The 15,364-nt window shown below is 33.1% G+C and overlaps 1 protein-coding gene across 1 annotated transcript; it reads right to left on the bottom strand.

The window, feature by feature from the left end:
* Window positions 1–4,424: 4,424 nt before the first annotated feature.
* LOC142643448 (bifunctional riboflavin biosynthesis protein RIBA 1, chloroplastic-like) lies at window positions 4,425–11,283 on the bottom strand. Its single transcript, XM_075818082.1, has 7 exons — window positions 11,046–11,283; window positions 8,786–9,179; window positions 8,450–8,671; window positions 7,377–7,699; window positions 6,532–6,661; window positions 5,711–6,007; window positions 4,425–4,995 (listed from the first exon to the last, which is right to left on the bottom strand). The coding sequence occupies exons 1-7, from the start codon at window positions 11,096–11,098 to the stop codon at window positions 4,726–4,728; spliced, it is 1,689 nt and encodes a 562-aa protein (XP_075674197.1). The 5' UTR covers window positions 11,099–11,283; the 3' UTR covers window positions 4,425–4,725.
* Window positions 11,284–15,364: the final 4,081 nt, after the last annotated feature.

The following is a 15,364-nucleotide window of genomic DNA, read 5'->3' as shown; positions in this document are numbered from 1 at the left end:
TCACCATATTGGCTAACCAATCCAGGTAATAAACTTCCTGAATAAATTCTGTTGTGGTCAACTTTTGGACCTCTTCCTTGATAGCATTATCTCGTTCAGGAGTAAAACATCTCTTCTTTTGATGAACAGGCTTGGAAGATGGATTCACATTCAAATGAAGAGTAATGACACTTTGGTCAATCCTTGGCATGTCTTCATGACTCCACGCGAAAACATCAATGCTCTTCCTTAAGAACTGTATTAGATCTTATTTTGTCTTCTCTTCCATACTTGTATTTTGGTAAATCTCTCAAGGTTTCCCTTGTCTAGAGGAACGTCTTCCAGTACTTCAGTGGGCTCTATAGTATCCCTTCTCTCTTCTATATTCATCATCTGCACATGCTCGTCCATAGCCAACATGGCTAAGTGGCATTCTCTAGCTGTTAACTGATCTCCTTGCACTTGTCCTATTCCATAATCTATTGAAAACTTGACAGATAGGTGGTAGGTAGATGTTACTGCCTTCTAATTATTCAAAGTTGGTTGTCCAATGATGGCATTGTAGGAAGAAAAAACAATCGACGACAATGAAATTTACTTCTTTAGCTATCTGCTGTGGATTCGTCCCTACCCCAACGAGTAGAGTAATAGTGCCCACTAGTTGTACCTTCATTCCTCCAAATCCAACTAAGGGTGAATTTATTGGACAAAGTAGATCTCGTCCACACCTCATTTGCTAGAAGGTGGGATAATATAGGATATTTGCTGAACTCCCATTATCTATCAGCACCCTTTTAGTTATGTAGTCTACAATAAGCAAAGTTATGACAATTGCATTGTCATGTGGATGATAAATCCTTCCAGAATCTTCGTCCATGAAAGTGATAGCCTTCTCGTCTGCCCCCCTTGTCCTTTGTGGTCATCCAGAGAGTTAGACGTTCTACACAACCTTCAAATAGGCGTTCCTTGACTTGGAAGATTGTCTTGCTGAAGTTCCTCCTATCATAACTCTTGTTTCTCCAAGTGGGGGCCATGATGGCTCATCTACTTTTCCTTTTAACTTCTCGTCCAAGAAAATTTCTCAACTTTCCTTGCCTAATGAGATTCTTAATCTACTGCATCAAATCATAGCATTCGTCTGTATCATGCCCATGATCCCTATGGAAGCAACAATACTTGTTCTTAGTACGTTTATTAGGATCTCCCTTTATCTTCTCTGGCCACTTCAAGGATGGATCGCCCTTGATCTGCATAAGCACTTGATCAAGCAGAATGTTTAAGGGCATGTAGTGCAAATTTTGTCCTGAAGATGAATCTACCTTCTTGTTGTTTTTATCCTTCTTCTCTCTTGTCTGTGCATTCTTTGGACGAGGACCTTGTTCAGGATGACGTGGGAGCTCCGCTTCTGTCCTCTCTGCTTCTGTCCGCTCTGCTCTCTTCCTCTTCTTGGCAATGATCGCGTCTTCTGCATTCAAAAAACTTTAGGCTGAATGGATGAGTTCAGCCAAGGTCTGTGGTTCCTGATCATAGAGCTCGTGGATGAATAAATCTGAACTAACTCCATTGTGGAAGGCTACTAACAACAGCTTATCATCCATCTTGTCTATCGTCAAGGCTTCCTTGTTGAAGTGAGTGATGAAGGACTGCAAAGTTTCATTATCTCCTTACTTTATAGTCAGTAGGCTGGACGAGGAGCCCTTATACCTTTGACCTCCAATAAATTTATTGACGAACAACATACTCAACTATTCGAAGGAATTAATGGTATTTGGTGGTATCTTACTAATCCACACTCGTACTGGTCCCTTAAGGGTGGTAGGGAAGGCCCTACACATTATCTCGTCTGGAACCCCTAGAAGGTGCATTATGGTCTTGAAGGTGGCAATGTGATTACATGAGTCACACGTTCCATCATATGAGTCTAACGCAAGCATCTTGAACTTGGAAGGCAGGGGATGACTATTGATGGAAGCAATGAAAAGGGAATCAGTTCGATGAACCAAGTCATCTATAGGATTCGTTCTTCTCATATTTTCCCTAATCTCGTCCATGGCTTTCCTCATTTGATCTATTATCTTTTCCAAGCATGGCACCCTACGCGAAGCAGTACCTCTTAAGTGATTCTCGCGCTCAACATTTTCTCCTTCTCTAACTTCTTGACTCTAAGCTTGTCCTTCCACACACTGTTCATGACGTTGCATTCTTTGGTTGATCTCCCAAGTCAGCTCTTGGTCCTAACAGGTTAGCTCTGCCATGTCGGCTGCCATAGACTACATTTGTTGGACAGAAGACGGTTGCATAACAGGGGCTAATTGTTAAGCACAATTGGGGTGGCAAGAAATGTGTCCACTCTCTTGGTGGCTTGGACTAGTGGCCATTGATCTTGTCTGAACCATACAGCCATTTGTCAAGGAAATATAAATTACAAAACACAAGTTTAACTGTCTCCACAAACGGCGCCAACTGATGATGCATAGAAAATCAGTAGGCTGAATACTCCAGGCTTCAATGGGCTAGTGGTTGCTTGGAAGGTCTGAAAAGAAAGAAAAACAAGATCAAAGGTGACCGGGGTGAACCGGTTAAGAACCCTTTGATGCTTAAGTTAGTTTTCTCTTTAGAACTCAAGAATTTCAACTTTAGGAATGGTGAAAACTTTCATTTATTTAATATGGATGAGTCTTTTTATAGTGAGCTTTGGAGTGGTTACTTGTTTAGTAACTTCCTCAACATGGATGAAAGTTAGAAGGTTCAGACTTAACTTCCACAACTGCTCTGGAAGTTAAAATGTTCAGACTTATATTTTACAACTACTATCAGAAGTTAAGAACTTAGTGGGAAGTTCTAGCAATGAACAAGGATTTTGCTCATACTTTAGAATAGTAGAACGTGGTCCAAATTATAAGCTCTTGAACATAAATTTATTCTAAAAATTTCTAAGTGTTAGGAGGTCATCTAGGTTCTTCCATGCTGGATGACCTTCTTATACTTTGACGACATTTTTATGTTGGACAACCTCTTATGCTAGACGACCTTCTTATATTGGGACAACCTTTTTGGACTTGGACGACACTAGGGACTGGAGATAGTTCAATTTTTGGTTCACCATCAAAATATATAATAGAATTTGAAAATAGATCGTTGTTTGTTACATTTACTCTTGGACAAAGTTTAGCTACAAAATTGGTTGTAACTTAAAACTATAACCTTACTTAATAAAATAAACATTATTACATATTTTGAAAATCTAACTGTTGAATTTCATGTTCTTTACATTCTTAATACACGTATCAAATTTTGTTTCAATTGGATATTATTTACTATATGATTTATAAACTTATATTTTATACATAATTAAAACTATAAAAATTTGCAATTTAAATAATTTATTGATAATATAAATATTGATCTTCAATTTCTAAAATTTTTGCAAGCGTGAAATATATAAGAAGAAAATGTAATCAAATAGTGAATTTGTCAAAAGACAAAGTTTAGCTACAAAATTGATTCTAACCTTAGACTATAACCTTACTTAATAAAATAAACATTACTACATATTTTGAAACTTTAACCGTTGAATTGCATGTGCTTTATACTATTAATACACGTGTTAAATTTATGTCAATTGGATATTATTTACTATATGATCTATAAACTTATATTTTATGCATAATTTTAAACTATAAAAATTTGCAATTTAAACAATTTATTGATGACATAACTATTGATATTTAAATTGTTAGAAATTTTGCAAGCATGGAGGATATAAGAAAAAGATGTAGTCTAATGGTAGATTTGTCAAAATTTAGCTCCAGTAAAAAGATATTAAATAAAGTTGTAGCCTTATGTTACAACCAGTTTTTTTTTGTTAAATTTTGCCTTTTACCCTTCCCCCATTATTGAGTGATGGAAACTTTTTTTTTTAAGGTAAAAATAATTGTATTGAACCCATTTTTGGAAGAGAGAAGTTTGGATTTCCAAATCAATGGACCTTATTCTTGTTTGGATGTAAGTGAGTTGATGGAAAAAATTAACTTAACAGAAAGTTAAAAATAACATAGATCGAATTAACTGTTGAGGAAAAAGAAAAAACAAAATTGATAGTGACTCCAAGATATAAGAATCAAAATAGTAACCACAAAAAAGAATGTTCTTTCATCCAAAGTATCCTCACAATGCAATTACAATTTGGGACATCGTATCTCTATGTTCATTTCCAGCTAAAATTTGAATTCTGTCATGGAGAAACTAGGGAAACATATTTTAATCCAAACCAATGCAGCCACCAAGAACAATAAGTAGATAGCTCTAGCTCGATTCATTAATAATGAATAAAATACGTTAAAATAGCCTTGGTAGAACCTTGAAATCTTAAAAAGAAATAACCCAGTTGTCACATCTTCATGAACAATAATTCAGAAACTCACCTAGCCATCAGACAATCTAAATTTTACAAAAAATGGGATTTATTTCCTTTGTTATAATTACAATATTTAAGATGATGGAATGAATGACAATACAGTACAATTAAATGCCAAAATTTTGTAAGAGAGCTTCTGGCTAGACATGTAGCAATGCCTTGGATTCAGGCAGAGTAATTTTAGATCAATTAACAAATTTAAATGTATTATCTGATTGATAACAACAATTTCCTCAAAGCTAGGATTCTCTGTATTTCACACTTGAATTGTGTGAGTCCCATTTCTGCTGCATAAACTAGTGTACCATTTTAGGGACATGCATCATGACTTATGTCTCAGATGCAGTATCAGAAGGACGACTGACACTTGGTTTACCATTGCCACTGATAAGATTGCTGAAGTGGCCATTAAATTCTAATCCATAGACATGACCCATTTTAGAGCGCTTTGTCTCCAAATATCTCTTGTTTTCAGTTGTGATGGGTGTTAATAGAGGGACCCTGCCCACAACTGCCAAACCATAGCCCTTGAGCCCTACATACTTGGCAGGATTGTTTGTCATCAGCTTCATTGTTCGAACACCCAAATCCCTAAGTATCTGCAGTAACAAAGGCAATAAAACTCATGTCAAAAAGAAGGCAACTTAAACATGTTTAAGTATTTCAGGTTGGAATTACTGTTTTCAGCTTCTTGTTTTTACAAAGCACCATTATATGTTTTTAAGGATTGTACTGTTTACAATTTAATTAGTTGTTATTGTACATAAGTTTTTATTCAAATTGAGAATTTAAACAAGGGAAAGATACATTTTATGTTTTAAATCCTGATTAAAAAATTTGAAATACAATTATTAGCATATTAAATAAGTTGTAATTATTTTTATTGAATCAACAACGCTGTAATCTTTAGGTGTCTGCTTTATTTATACCCCACTAAGGTAATAATTCAATGCACAATTGTTGCATTGAACATTGAAAACCAACTTTTTATACCCAGCAAGATGTTGTGCATTTGGAGTTCACACCGAAAGATGTCATTTCATCTTGTTATCAAAGTATGTCCAAAAGTAAATCTTGTTTCCAAAAGCATTTGACAGGTTCATGATTAAAAATAAGTCAAATACTTTGTTAAACCATAATTCAACATGTCCAAAAAAGGGATCAAGTGCATCCGACATATGCATTCTTTACAACATGTGGATCCCGCAATTGTGTGAAGCCCACATGCTGGGAGACAAATGATGCATAAGCCAGATGCAGGAGATAAATATTGGTTTGTACAATTTGCAACATAAAAATCCAACTCTAAAGTACCTGAGCACCAATGCCATATTCTCGGGAGTCAACGGGCAATCCCAACTCCTCATTGGCTTCCACTGTATCACGCCCATCATCCTGTAGATTATAAGCGCGAAGTTTGTGGCCCAAACCAATGCCTCTCCCTTCATGTCCACGGAGGTACACAAGTACACCCCTGCCAGCAGCCTCAATCTGCTGCATGGCAAGTGCCAATTGATTCCCACAGTCACATCTGGCTGATCCAAATATATCACCTGTGAGACATTCCGAGTGTACTCTCACAAGAATATCTTGCCCATCCCCAATGTCACCCTGTTTCCATGTTTACATGATTAAAATCAATATAACAAATAATAATGGGAAAAAAAATCCTTATACCTTAAAAAAATGTAATTTTAAATTTTATTTGTCATGGTAGTGGCAACCATAGGAGTTCTGACTCTATTAAAGGAGCTTACCCAAATGGATGTACATAACGGCTCTCCCTTTGGTTTTAATTTTTCTTACAGACTAGAGGATTTTTAATGCATATACTCAATAATATATATATCCCTCCCCTTTTGCATGCGCACACACTCACAACATAACAGGTGGAGACAAATTGTGGTACATTCTGGAAACCACAATACCAAAAGAATTTGAGTAGCCTATTAATGGCAGCCTCTATTAATTTTTATTTTTTATTTTCTTGATAGGTAAATACAACTCAGACACCAATATGACAGTGAAACCATTGTCCAAAGACCATTGGGCCTTCAAGCAGTTTTATTTGTGTTTGCTGTGAGATTAAAAAAAATAAAAATCAGTTGACTATCAAAATTACGAGCATCACTTACCTTAACCATTGCAATGTGCTCAATCCCATCTAAGATGGATCTATAGCAGTAGGCCATAGATGGGCCCCACATGGTAGGTATCCTGGCAGCAGCAGAGCGATCTACTAATTTATCTCTCTTCCTTCTATACCTGACAAGGATTATCGATGTTAGAACAACGATCTCTTTTATGTTCCAATGAAAAAGTACCAAAACTACAAATAAATTGGGTATCAAGCCCCTCAATAGAAGTTACTACTTGACATAAGAAAACTTGCCACTCTCCCATCCCCCCCTTCCAAAAACAAAAAGCACACACACAACCCAACCCCACATGCACACATACAAATCAGTGTTTTGGTTACCCTGGCCAGTTTAACACCCTAAAATGAAACAGATTTTGAGTTGACAGCCTGCCCCATTAACCACTTTGTGTTGGCCTAAGGTCCCAGTTTAGCCTGAAGCTTGATAATACTCATCCAAGTTGAGCATATCTTAAGCAACCAGATAGGGCAACCAAAGAGGGTTTACTTTCTAACTATCGCTTGCAAATTTATAAAATTCAACATTTATTAGTATGGGGAAAAAAAAAAAACTTGACATTAAAAATAAAATTCAAGTAAAAAAAAACATTAATTCGCAGCTATAATGTATATAATCATTCATATATAACTCGCCACATTCTGATGGTGTTAAGGCAATTTGCAATATAATAATCAGCTGGCTCTTAAAGGGGGTTGGATTCAATCAATAAATTTGATCTCCTTACATTTTAACTGAAGATGAACATATAGACATTAATAAAGAAAATCAACCATTTTTTTTGTAAAAGGCATATAATTAAGAATATTCACAACAATAGTTACCTAATCAGATCAGCAATAGATATAATTTTCAACTTCTCCTGCTCTACAAATTGACGAAGCCTTGGTAATCTAGCCATGGAACCATCATCATCCACAACCTCACATAGAACTCCAACAGGATCCAACCCAGCAAGCATGGCAAGATCAACAGAAGCTTCTGTATGCCCAGCTCTTTTCAAAACACCACCTTCTCTGTATTTCAGTGGAAAAATATGGCCTGGGCGGTTGAAATCATCAGGTTTTGAATCTTTGGATGCAAGAGCCAATACTGTTGTAGCCCTATCATGAGCTGATACCCCTGTGGTTGTACCATTTTTGGCGTCCTATTAAAATAATTAACAAGGATGAAATAAACTAGAGTTACTGAAAAGATAATTTATTTAAATAATAAAAAAGCCAATTCTATACTAAAAGAAGAGCAAAATACTCATCCTATATCAAAAGTCATTATCAAATTCAACTTCTTTGAGACAGTAGACGTTTAATAGGTTTTATTATTATTTCCATAATTACAATCACCAATATCCTTAAAAAAACGTAGTGAATAAATATATTAAAAATCTGAAATGAGTACAAAAATCAAGGAAAAAGTCCTATTTCTCTCTTTCCATAAAGTTCACATGAGACATGATAGTACCATAGTCTACTCTATATCTCAAAGGATTAGGTCTCCTTCAACACTGAAGCAACATATTTCACTGATTTAGGCATCACCCATCATATGCAGAACAATACAAAGTCAAAAGCCTATCTACACAGAAATTGGATAGTGGATAGCAAATGATCCATGTTCTCCCCTTTGACTGCACGTACAATATAACAATCACTAATATCCCTCAAATACATAATTAATAATACATTTAGATTTTGTTGAAATGGCCTAGTTTGTGAACATACAATGCATTATATAACTGCAATTTTAGACAAAACCCTTCAGTTTCAAAAGTTCAAAGGACTCGACTCTTGATGGGATAATAGTTTGTCAAAATTCAAATCTATATGATACCCAAGACAAAAATATTAAGATGACAAAAACTCAAAATTTATAGATGTCAACTAGGGAAAGTACATACCACTGTCACAGTGAATGCAGTACAAAGCTTCTCCTCATTTTCCTTCTGGGTTACCATCAAAGGGATTTGTAATCTCTCCAGATCTTCTTCTTTCATGCTCACGCAAACTATCCCAGTTCCATGCTTCACTATAAAAGCCATAGCCTCAGGTGTTGCTAATTGTGCAGCCATTATCAAATCTCCTTCATTTTCTCTGTCCTCATCGTCTACAACCACTACCATCTGCATCACTGTACAAAATAAGTGATGGAATAACAACTACTAAAATATAGTGGAAAATCAAAAGTTTATTGCTAATAGATTTCATAACAGGACAAAACTCAGGAAACAGGCTACCTTTCCCTGGCGAATGTCTTCAATGGCCTCTGGGATGGAAGAGAAACCTTTGGTAGGGAAATCCAAATCAAATTCATCATTTTCAATGGGAAAAGCACTACTTGTAAGAGCAGTATCAGCTGAAAGTGTTCCAAATGCAACTGTATCAGGCTGTATCTCAATCCCAACTGATTGATCTCCAATGAGAGTGTTATTTCCCTCAACATTATTTTCATTGGCATAAGACAGAAGGTCACCTTCTCCAGATATCACTGTAGCTTTAGTTCTACCAACACCTTCAGTACTTAAGGATTTGCCACCCAGCCGGATCAAGGGCAAATTGGATGCATACCCTTTTGCCAGAGAAAGATTAACTCCGTGCAATCCATTGAACAATTTGAAGTTTTTGCATAATCTAAATTCAAGAGAAGGTTAATAAGTACCGAGATGAACTGGCAGAAGCAGTAGAAAGGAAGCACAACGAGCTTGGCATTAAAATACCATATTCACTTGGACCATGTCTATAAAAGAATGTTTATGATGCAAATCTCAACATAACAAATCAAGGACCATAGATTTTTTTAATTTTATTATGCCAGAATGTGGAAACTATCCAGTTTAAGTACCCCTCAAGGCCCAGAAGAAGAGATCACATTTTCGAAAAGTTGATACAGCATAGGAACCTTTATGCATACTTTTTACCAACATGAAGCTAAAAAAATTTCATTATTTTGGAGAGGAAAGGTAATGGAAAGGGAAATCCATGCCCATGATTAAATAAAACATTGCAGAGTAGTGGATAAAAATGCACGACCAGCTCCAAGTTGGATCAAGACATTTAGGGCTTTCATTTTTTTTTTTTTTTTTTTTAAATGTTTATAAGAATAGGGCTTTTATGGTATTGGTTGGGCCATTGGTAGTCTAGCTGGGTAATTTGCATTAGATTTTAGTTGACTTGGGGATCTCTCAACCTAAAAAATGTAAACAAAGTGAATTACAAGATGAGGCTCCATGAGCTTTGCCAGCTTGTTATGCAAGAGATGCTTTTAGTGTTCATAAGAGTAGAGAATTAATAATATCTGCTAGAAAGGGGTAAAAAAAATAGATGTGCAACAGCCATGTCAATGCAAAGCACTTAATGCAAGGAGTTTAAACTAATCACAATTTCATAAGGACCAGCCAATTACTTAGCAAAAAAATTTCCACTTCATTTGGCTACCAAGCAAATGTAGAAATATAACGGCAAATCAACAACCTGTTTGGTTCTGACCTTCACTGAAACTTATCAGTTTCTAAAGACACAAAAGAACAAAAACAGAACCAAGGTGCATTCAGTAACCTACTTTTCAAGATCTTTTTATTTTTAATGCAGTCTATGGAGAGAACATTATTTGATATTCATCACTTCATGCTCTTTGTTATCAAAAAAGAAACCACTTAAATCAGCATGTCTGAAAACTTCATTATCATTCTTTAAAAACTCTTTTTTTTTAGAAAACAGGTTTCTGAAACAATTACACAACCAAACAGATGCAAGAATTCAAATCACTGATATATATATTATTTAAGACTAGCTAAAAAAAAGCTGACACTCGATGTTGCCCGTGGAATTTAGTGGCTTGGTAGAGTTGTGTTTTGACTAAACCAAATTATAGAAACAAGTGAAAACAGAAATTTACTTTTATTCAACCTCATTTTTTGTTATTGGTAAGTTAAACACGCACCCAATGAGTCTTGAACCCACGAACTCACCCTCCACCCAGAACTTATAAGGGGAGGAGGCACCAACTGAGCTAGAGCGCTTTGGTTTTTATCAACCACCATGTTACTCAGCAATTAAACAGAAAAGTAGCTTTCTACTTAACATAATAGCATCATGTCAATCTTATACCTTATCTTTAATACTAAAAATTGCATGTCCTCAAAAAAAGTTGGATCAGATCAGAATAAGGGAGAAAACCCAGATCCCCATATACAATACCAATAATGAACAAGTGCCACAATAAGCAAACTACATCAAAAATAGTTAACATAATGGTATTTCCCTCACAAAGATGATGAATTTGAATATATGATATGACACAATTGACCATTAAAAAAACCCAAGTCTGGTAAACAAATCACATTCAACTATATAAGTTTTAGAAGATTTAAGAAAAAAAAAACCAACAACACCCAGATGGAGTTTTAACTCAAACAATCAATAAGTGAATTGTAAAGGTGATGAAAATTCAAAATATAAGCATTAGAAAGGAAAATGAAGAGAAAAGAAGAAGCTTACTGCAGGTGAGAGAGAGATGTATTTGAAGGACAAGAGATGTTGATGGAAGCCATTGTTTGTTGCTTGAAGCCACCAACAGCTCAAAAATCAAATAGCTTTTTGATTCCTCAAAAACCAAAATGGGGTCTCTTTATATATAGCGGAGAAAAAGAAAACAAATTGGGAAAGGAAGGAAGACGAAAGAGATGACGAGCCAACGGCGAATTGTATAGGGAAGAGAGAAATTTCAGTCATACGCACGTGACGTTGTTCTGTCCCCAACCAATAAATCACTTCACTGTTTTTTTCTTTTTTCTTTTTTTTTTTAAGGGAAAATTTTGGTAAATTTCCCATTTGTGAGCTGCCTTAAATTGTTTTATAATTTTTGTTAGATAAACTACCTATTTCAATTTAGTTACTAATCTTTCGGTGCCATGTTAATTTAGTTTCCGTTGTTATCTGTTAAATGAAAATTAATGATGTTAACCTTTTGAATGGAAATTGCTAACTAGGCTAACAGCAAAAAAAAAAAAAAAAAAAAAAAAGGTTTCTATCAACTAATTATTTATTTTGACTATTAATCACGTCAGCAATTTCATCCAAGAGATAACAGTAAAGACTAAATTGATATAACATTGAAGGGTTATAGGTCAAATTAACACAATTAAAAAGTTATGAATCAAATTAAAATATGGTGTAAAGAATAAAAACCAAATACGTAGTTTACCATATAAAAAATTGATTTTTTAGTCTCTTATATATATATATATATATATATATATATATATATATATATATATATTCTCCCTATCTCCCAAGTGAGGTGAAATTCAAATGGCACAACTTATTAATGAAAATATAAAGATAAAGTATTGTTCCTAAGACGGCATTTACTTTATGCTAGAGGTGACTAATTTTTCAATAACTTTGTTTAGGTAATTGTAATATAAGAAATTGAATTTTTAGTTTAATTTATTTGTTTATATATATACACACACACAACGTGCGTGCTCAAAGACTCTTCTGTTTTTTTAGTAAATAATAATAATTTGCATTTATTATAAATAAATAAAAAAACTAAATTTTAGAGAATAAAAAAATGAACGTAAAGGGAAAATTTAGGAGCTTTCTTTTTAAATTCAAAATGAAATTTGTTATTTGACCTTTATGATCATATTTATAAAAGAAGTTACCTTCATTAATGAGGGTACATTTGGACCATATACAAGTCTAGTTCAAAAAGTGGAATCCTCTTTTACTCCTTATCTCCCAAGGTAGATTGAACTTACAAATAGGAAATTTACCAAAATTTTCAAATTAATTTTTTTTACAACATATAAAAATGATTTTTAGCTCTTCGAATAAGAATGCTCTAATAAATCAAGATAAATGATTATTAAGCTTAAACAAAAATGGGTAACATTTTGATTTGGTCCATAACTTTTTAATTGTATTAATTTGGTTTCTAATATATTGGTGTTGTGTCAATTTAGTCCCTATTGTGTCAATTTAGTCACATCGGCAATTTCTGTCTGATAGATAACAACAGAAACTAAGTTAACAAGAAACTAAAATGTTAGGGAATAAATTGATACAATTTAAAAGTTATGGACTAAATCGAAATATGGTATAGGAACCAAATATGTAGTTTACCCTTTCTTATATTACACTTAACTTAAAAAAAGTAGTACCACCTCTAGAATAAAGTAAATCCCATTTATAGGGGAAAAAAAAGTAAATGCCATTTATATACTCCATATCTACCAAGATAGGAGGAATCCAAATGGTACAATTTATTAACAAAGTGATAAAGATATATTAATATTCCTAAAATGAAATTTATTTTATGTTTAAATTTTACACTTTAAAGTTTTAGAATTTAGATTTTACTTTTGAAGTTCTATTCCGTTTACATTAGCAACTTTTCATCCATATTTTTCGTTAAATACAACATGAACTTGCCACATGTATTTAATTCATCCAATAAAATGATGTCATGCTATTTTTTATTTTATTTTTTAGGTTGCAAATATAATGTAGGATCATTTTATTGAATAAATTAAACATGCATAGCAAGTTTATGTGGCACTTAAAGGAAACTATGGATAGAGGGATTACTAATGCAAACGAAATAGAACTTCAAGAGGTAAAATCTAATTTTGAAACTTCAGAGAGTCAAATTCAAACATCTCCAAACTTTAGGGGTATAGTTTGTAATTTAGCATTTTATTTAAATATTATTATTATTATTATTATTATTATTATTGCTTTCACTTTTCTTTTCTTTTGAAAAGGATTGCTTTCACTTTTCAAAATACTAACTTTTCTTTATTTCAATTAATAAGAAACACGATTAAAAAAAAAAATCAGATTTGGAAAAACAACCATGCTTAGGATATGTTTGGAAAATTTTTTTTCTCCTTATTTTCTATTTCCAAAAAAAAATTTCTATTTTGAAAACTAAAAAACTTGTTTGGCAACCCAAAATAGACAGAAAACAAAAATTGTTCTCAAAACTCAATTTGTGAAAGAAAATGAAAACATGCAAAATACTGTTTTCAATTTCTAATTTTCAAAAGTCAATGAAAACACACATTTAATTTAATGAATCTATCTCATTTAATGAGTTAGTATTAGAGTTCAAATCCTAGTAACAACATATTTTAGTATTTTTTTTTCTTCAAAAAACTATTTTTTGAATTTCAACTGACCAAACATGTTTTTTATTTCAAAAATACAAAAAAAAAATTCTTTATATTTCCAAAAACATGTTTTTGAAAATAGAAAACAAAAATTGTTTCTAAATATAACCTTAATTTTTTTTTTTGGGTAAAAATAGAAAACTAGTCGTGACTGTGATGTAAAAGTATTATGGACTTTTCTCCTTAAATTGAGGTCTTACACTAAAATAGATAAGTCAACAATACTAAGAAAAAATCTAGGATCACACTTTTTTGTGCCACAACTCTACCATGGTAGACGGAAAATTATTAGATACTCTGGGAGTACCATAAATACATACTCCCTCATCTCACATGAATTGTGGGTCCCACTATAAATTTAATTAGTGAGATTTATAGTTATGTGAGAAGAGGGAATACACATTTATGGTACTCCGGGAGTACCTAATAATTACCCCATGGTAGACTAAGATTGGTGGAGAAAAAATAGTGGGTCAAAGTAATATATATATATATATTACCGTTTTTCATTTTTCAAAATACTGATTTTTCTTTGTTTCAATTAATGATAAACAAGATTCAAAACAAAAATCAGATTGGAAAATCAACCATGCTTAGAATTTAAAAAAAAAACCAGCAATGAGTGTGATGTAAAAGTATAATGGACTTTTCTCCTTAAATTGGGGCCTTAACCTAAAATAGTTAACCCAATAATACTAAGAAAAAATCTAGGATCACATTTTTTTTGCGCCACAACTCTAACATGATAGACTATGACTGACGGAGAAAAAGTAGTGGGTCAAAGTAATAGGTAACCAATTACATTGTATCACATAACTGTAAAAAAAAACAAAAATGATGCGATAAAAGCTGTGGTCCTAAAATTCCTAATAAAAAAAAATCTAGTACAACAACCTTCTTTGCCACAATTTGATGTGGAAAACTGTGAGCGATGGAATGAAAAATAGTGAGCTCATGTAAAAGTGATAGACTAGACATGAATCTAATGGGTTAGAAGTACACGTTATCAAATAAGGAGTATAAGAAGAATAAGTAGGCCAAAATAGCTCCTCCTCCCTTCACCTTCTCCATGTGCTCGTATCTAATCCAATATGTGCTCCAATACATTTCTACCTATTAATCTTCACACTCAAAAACAATAACATAGCCTCTCTTTTCAAAGTGGAATTAAACATTTTGACTAGTCCATTATCAAATATTAACTTCCAAATCCTTACTTATCAAAAAAAAAAAAAAAAACTTCCAAATCCTTACATCTAGTTTTCTAATTTTATTTATTATAACTATTTAATATTAAAATGCTACAGCAGAAAGTTGCAAAAAAAAAAAAAAGTCTGACAAAAGAGACAAATAACTATTCACGGTCCTATAAAAAAAAAAAAACTATTCACAGTATGAAACACAAAATAGATGAAAAAAAAATTGTAATATTAAAAGGATTTTGCTAATGTGTGCCCTAAGGGCATACAATAATTATTTATTTTTGGAAAAGATTTCTCGGGAATTGAAAAAATATTGACAGCTATTTTAATTCTCGAGAAAATTTTATCATAAATGGATGGCTTGATGTGTGCCCTAAGGGCACACATTAACCAAACCCATACTAAAATTACTCGTTCCTACTACTAAAGTAGGTAA

Source organism: Castanea sativa, chromosome 7, assembly GCF_040712315.1.
Source record: "Castanea sativa cultivar Marrone di Chiusa Pesio chromosome 7, ASM4071231v1".
Taxonomy (NCBI): Eukaryota; Viridiplantae; Streptophyta; class Magnoliopsida; order Fagales; family Fagaceae; genus Castanea; species Castanea sativa.
Note: the sequence above shows the minus strand (reverse complement) of the source record. Positions and strands in the feature narration are given on the sequence as shown.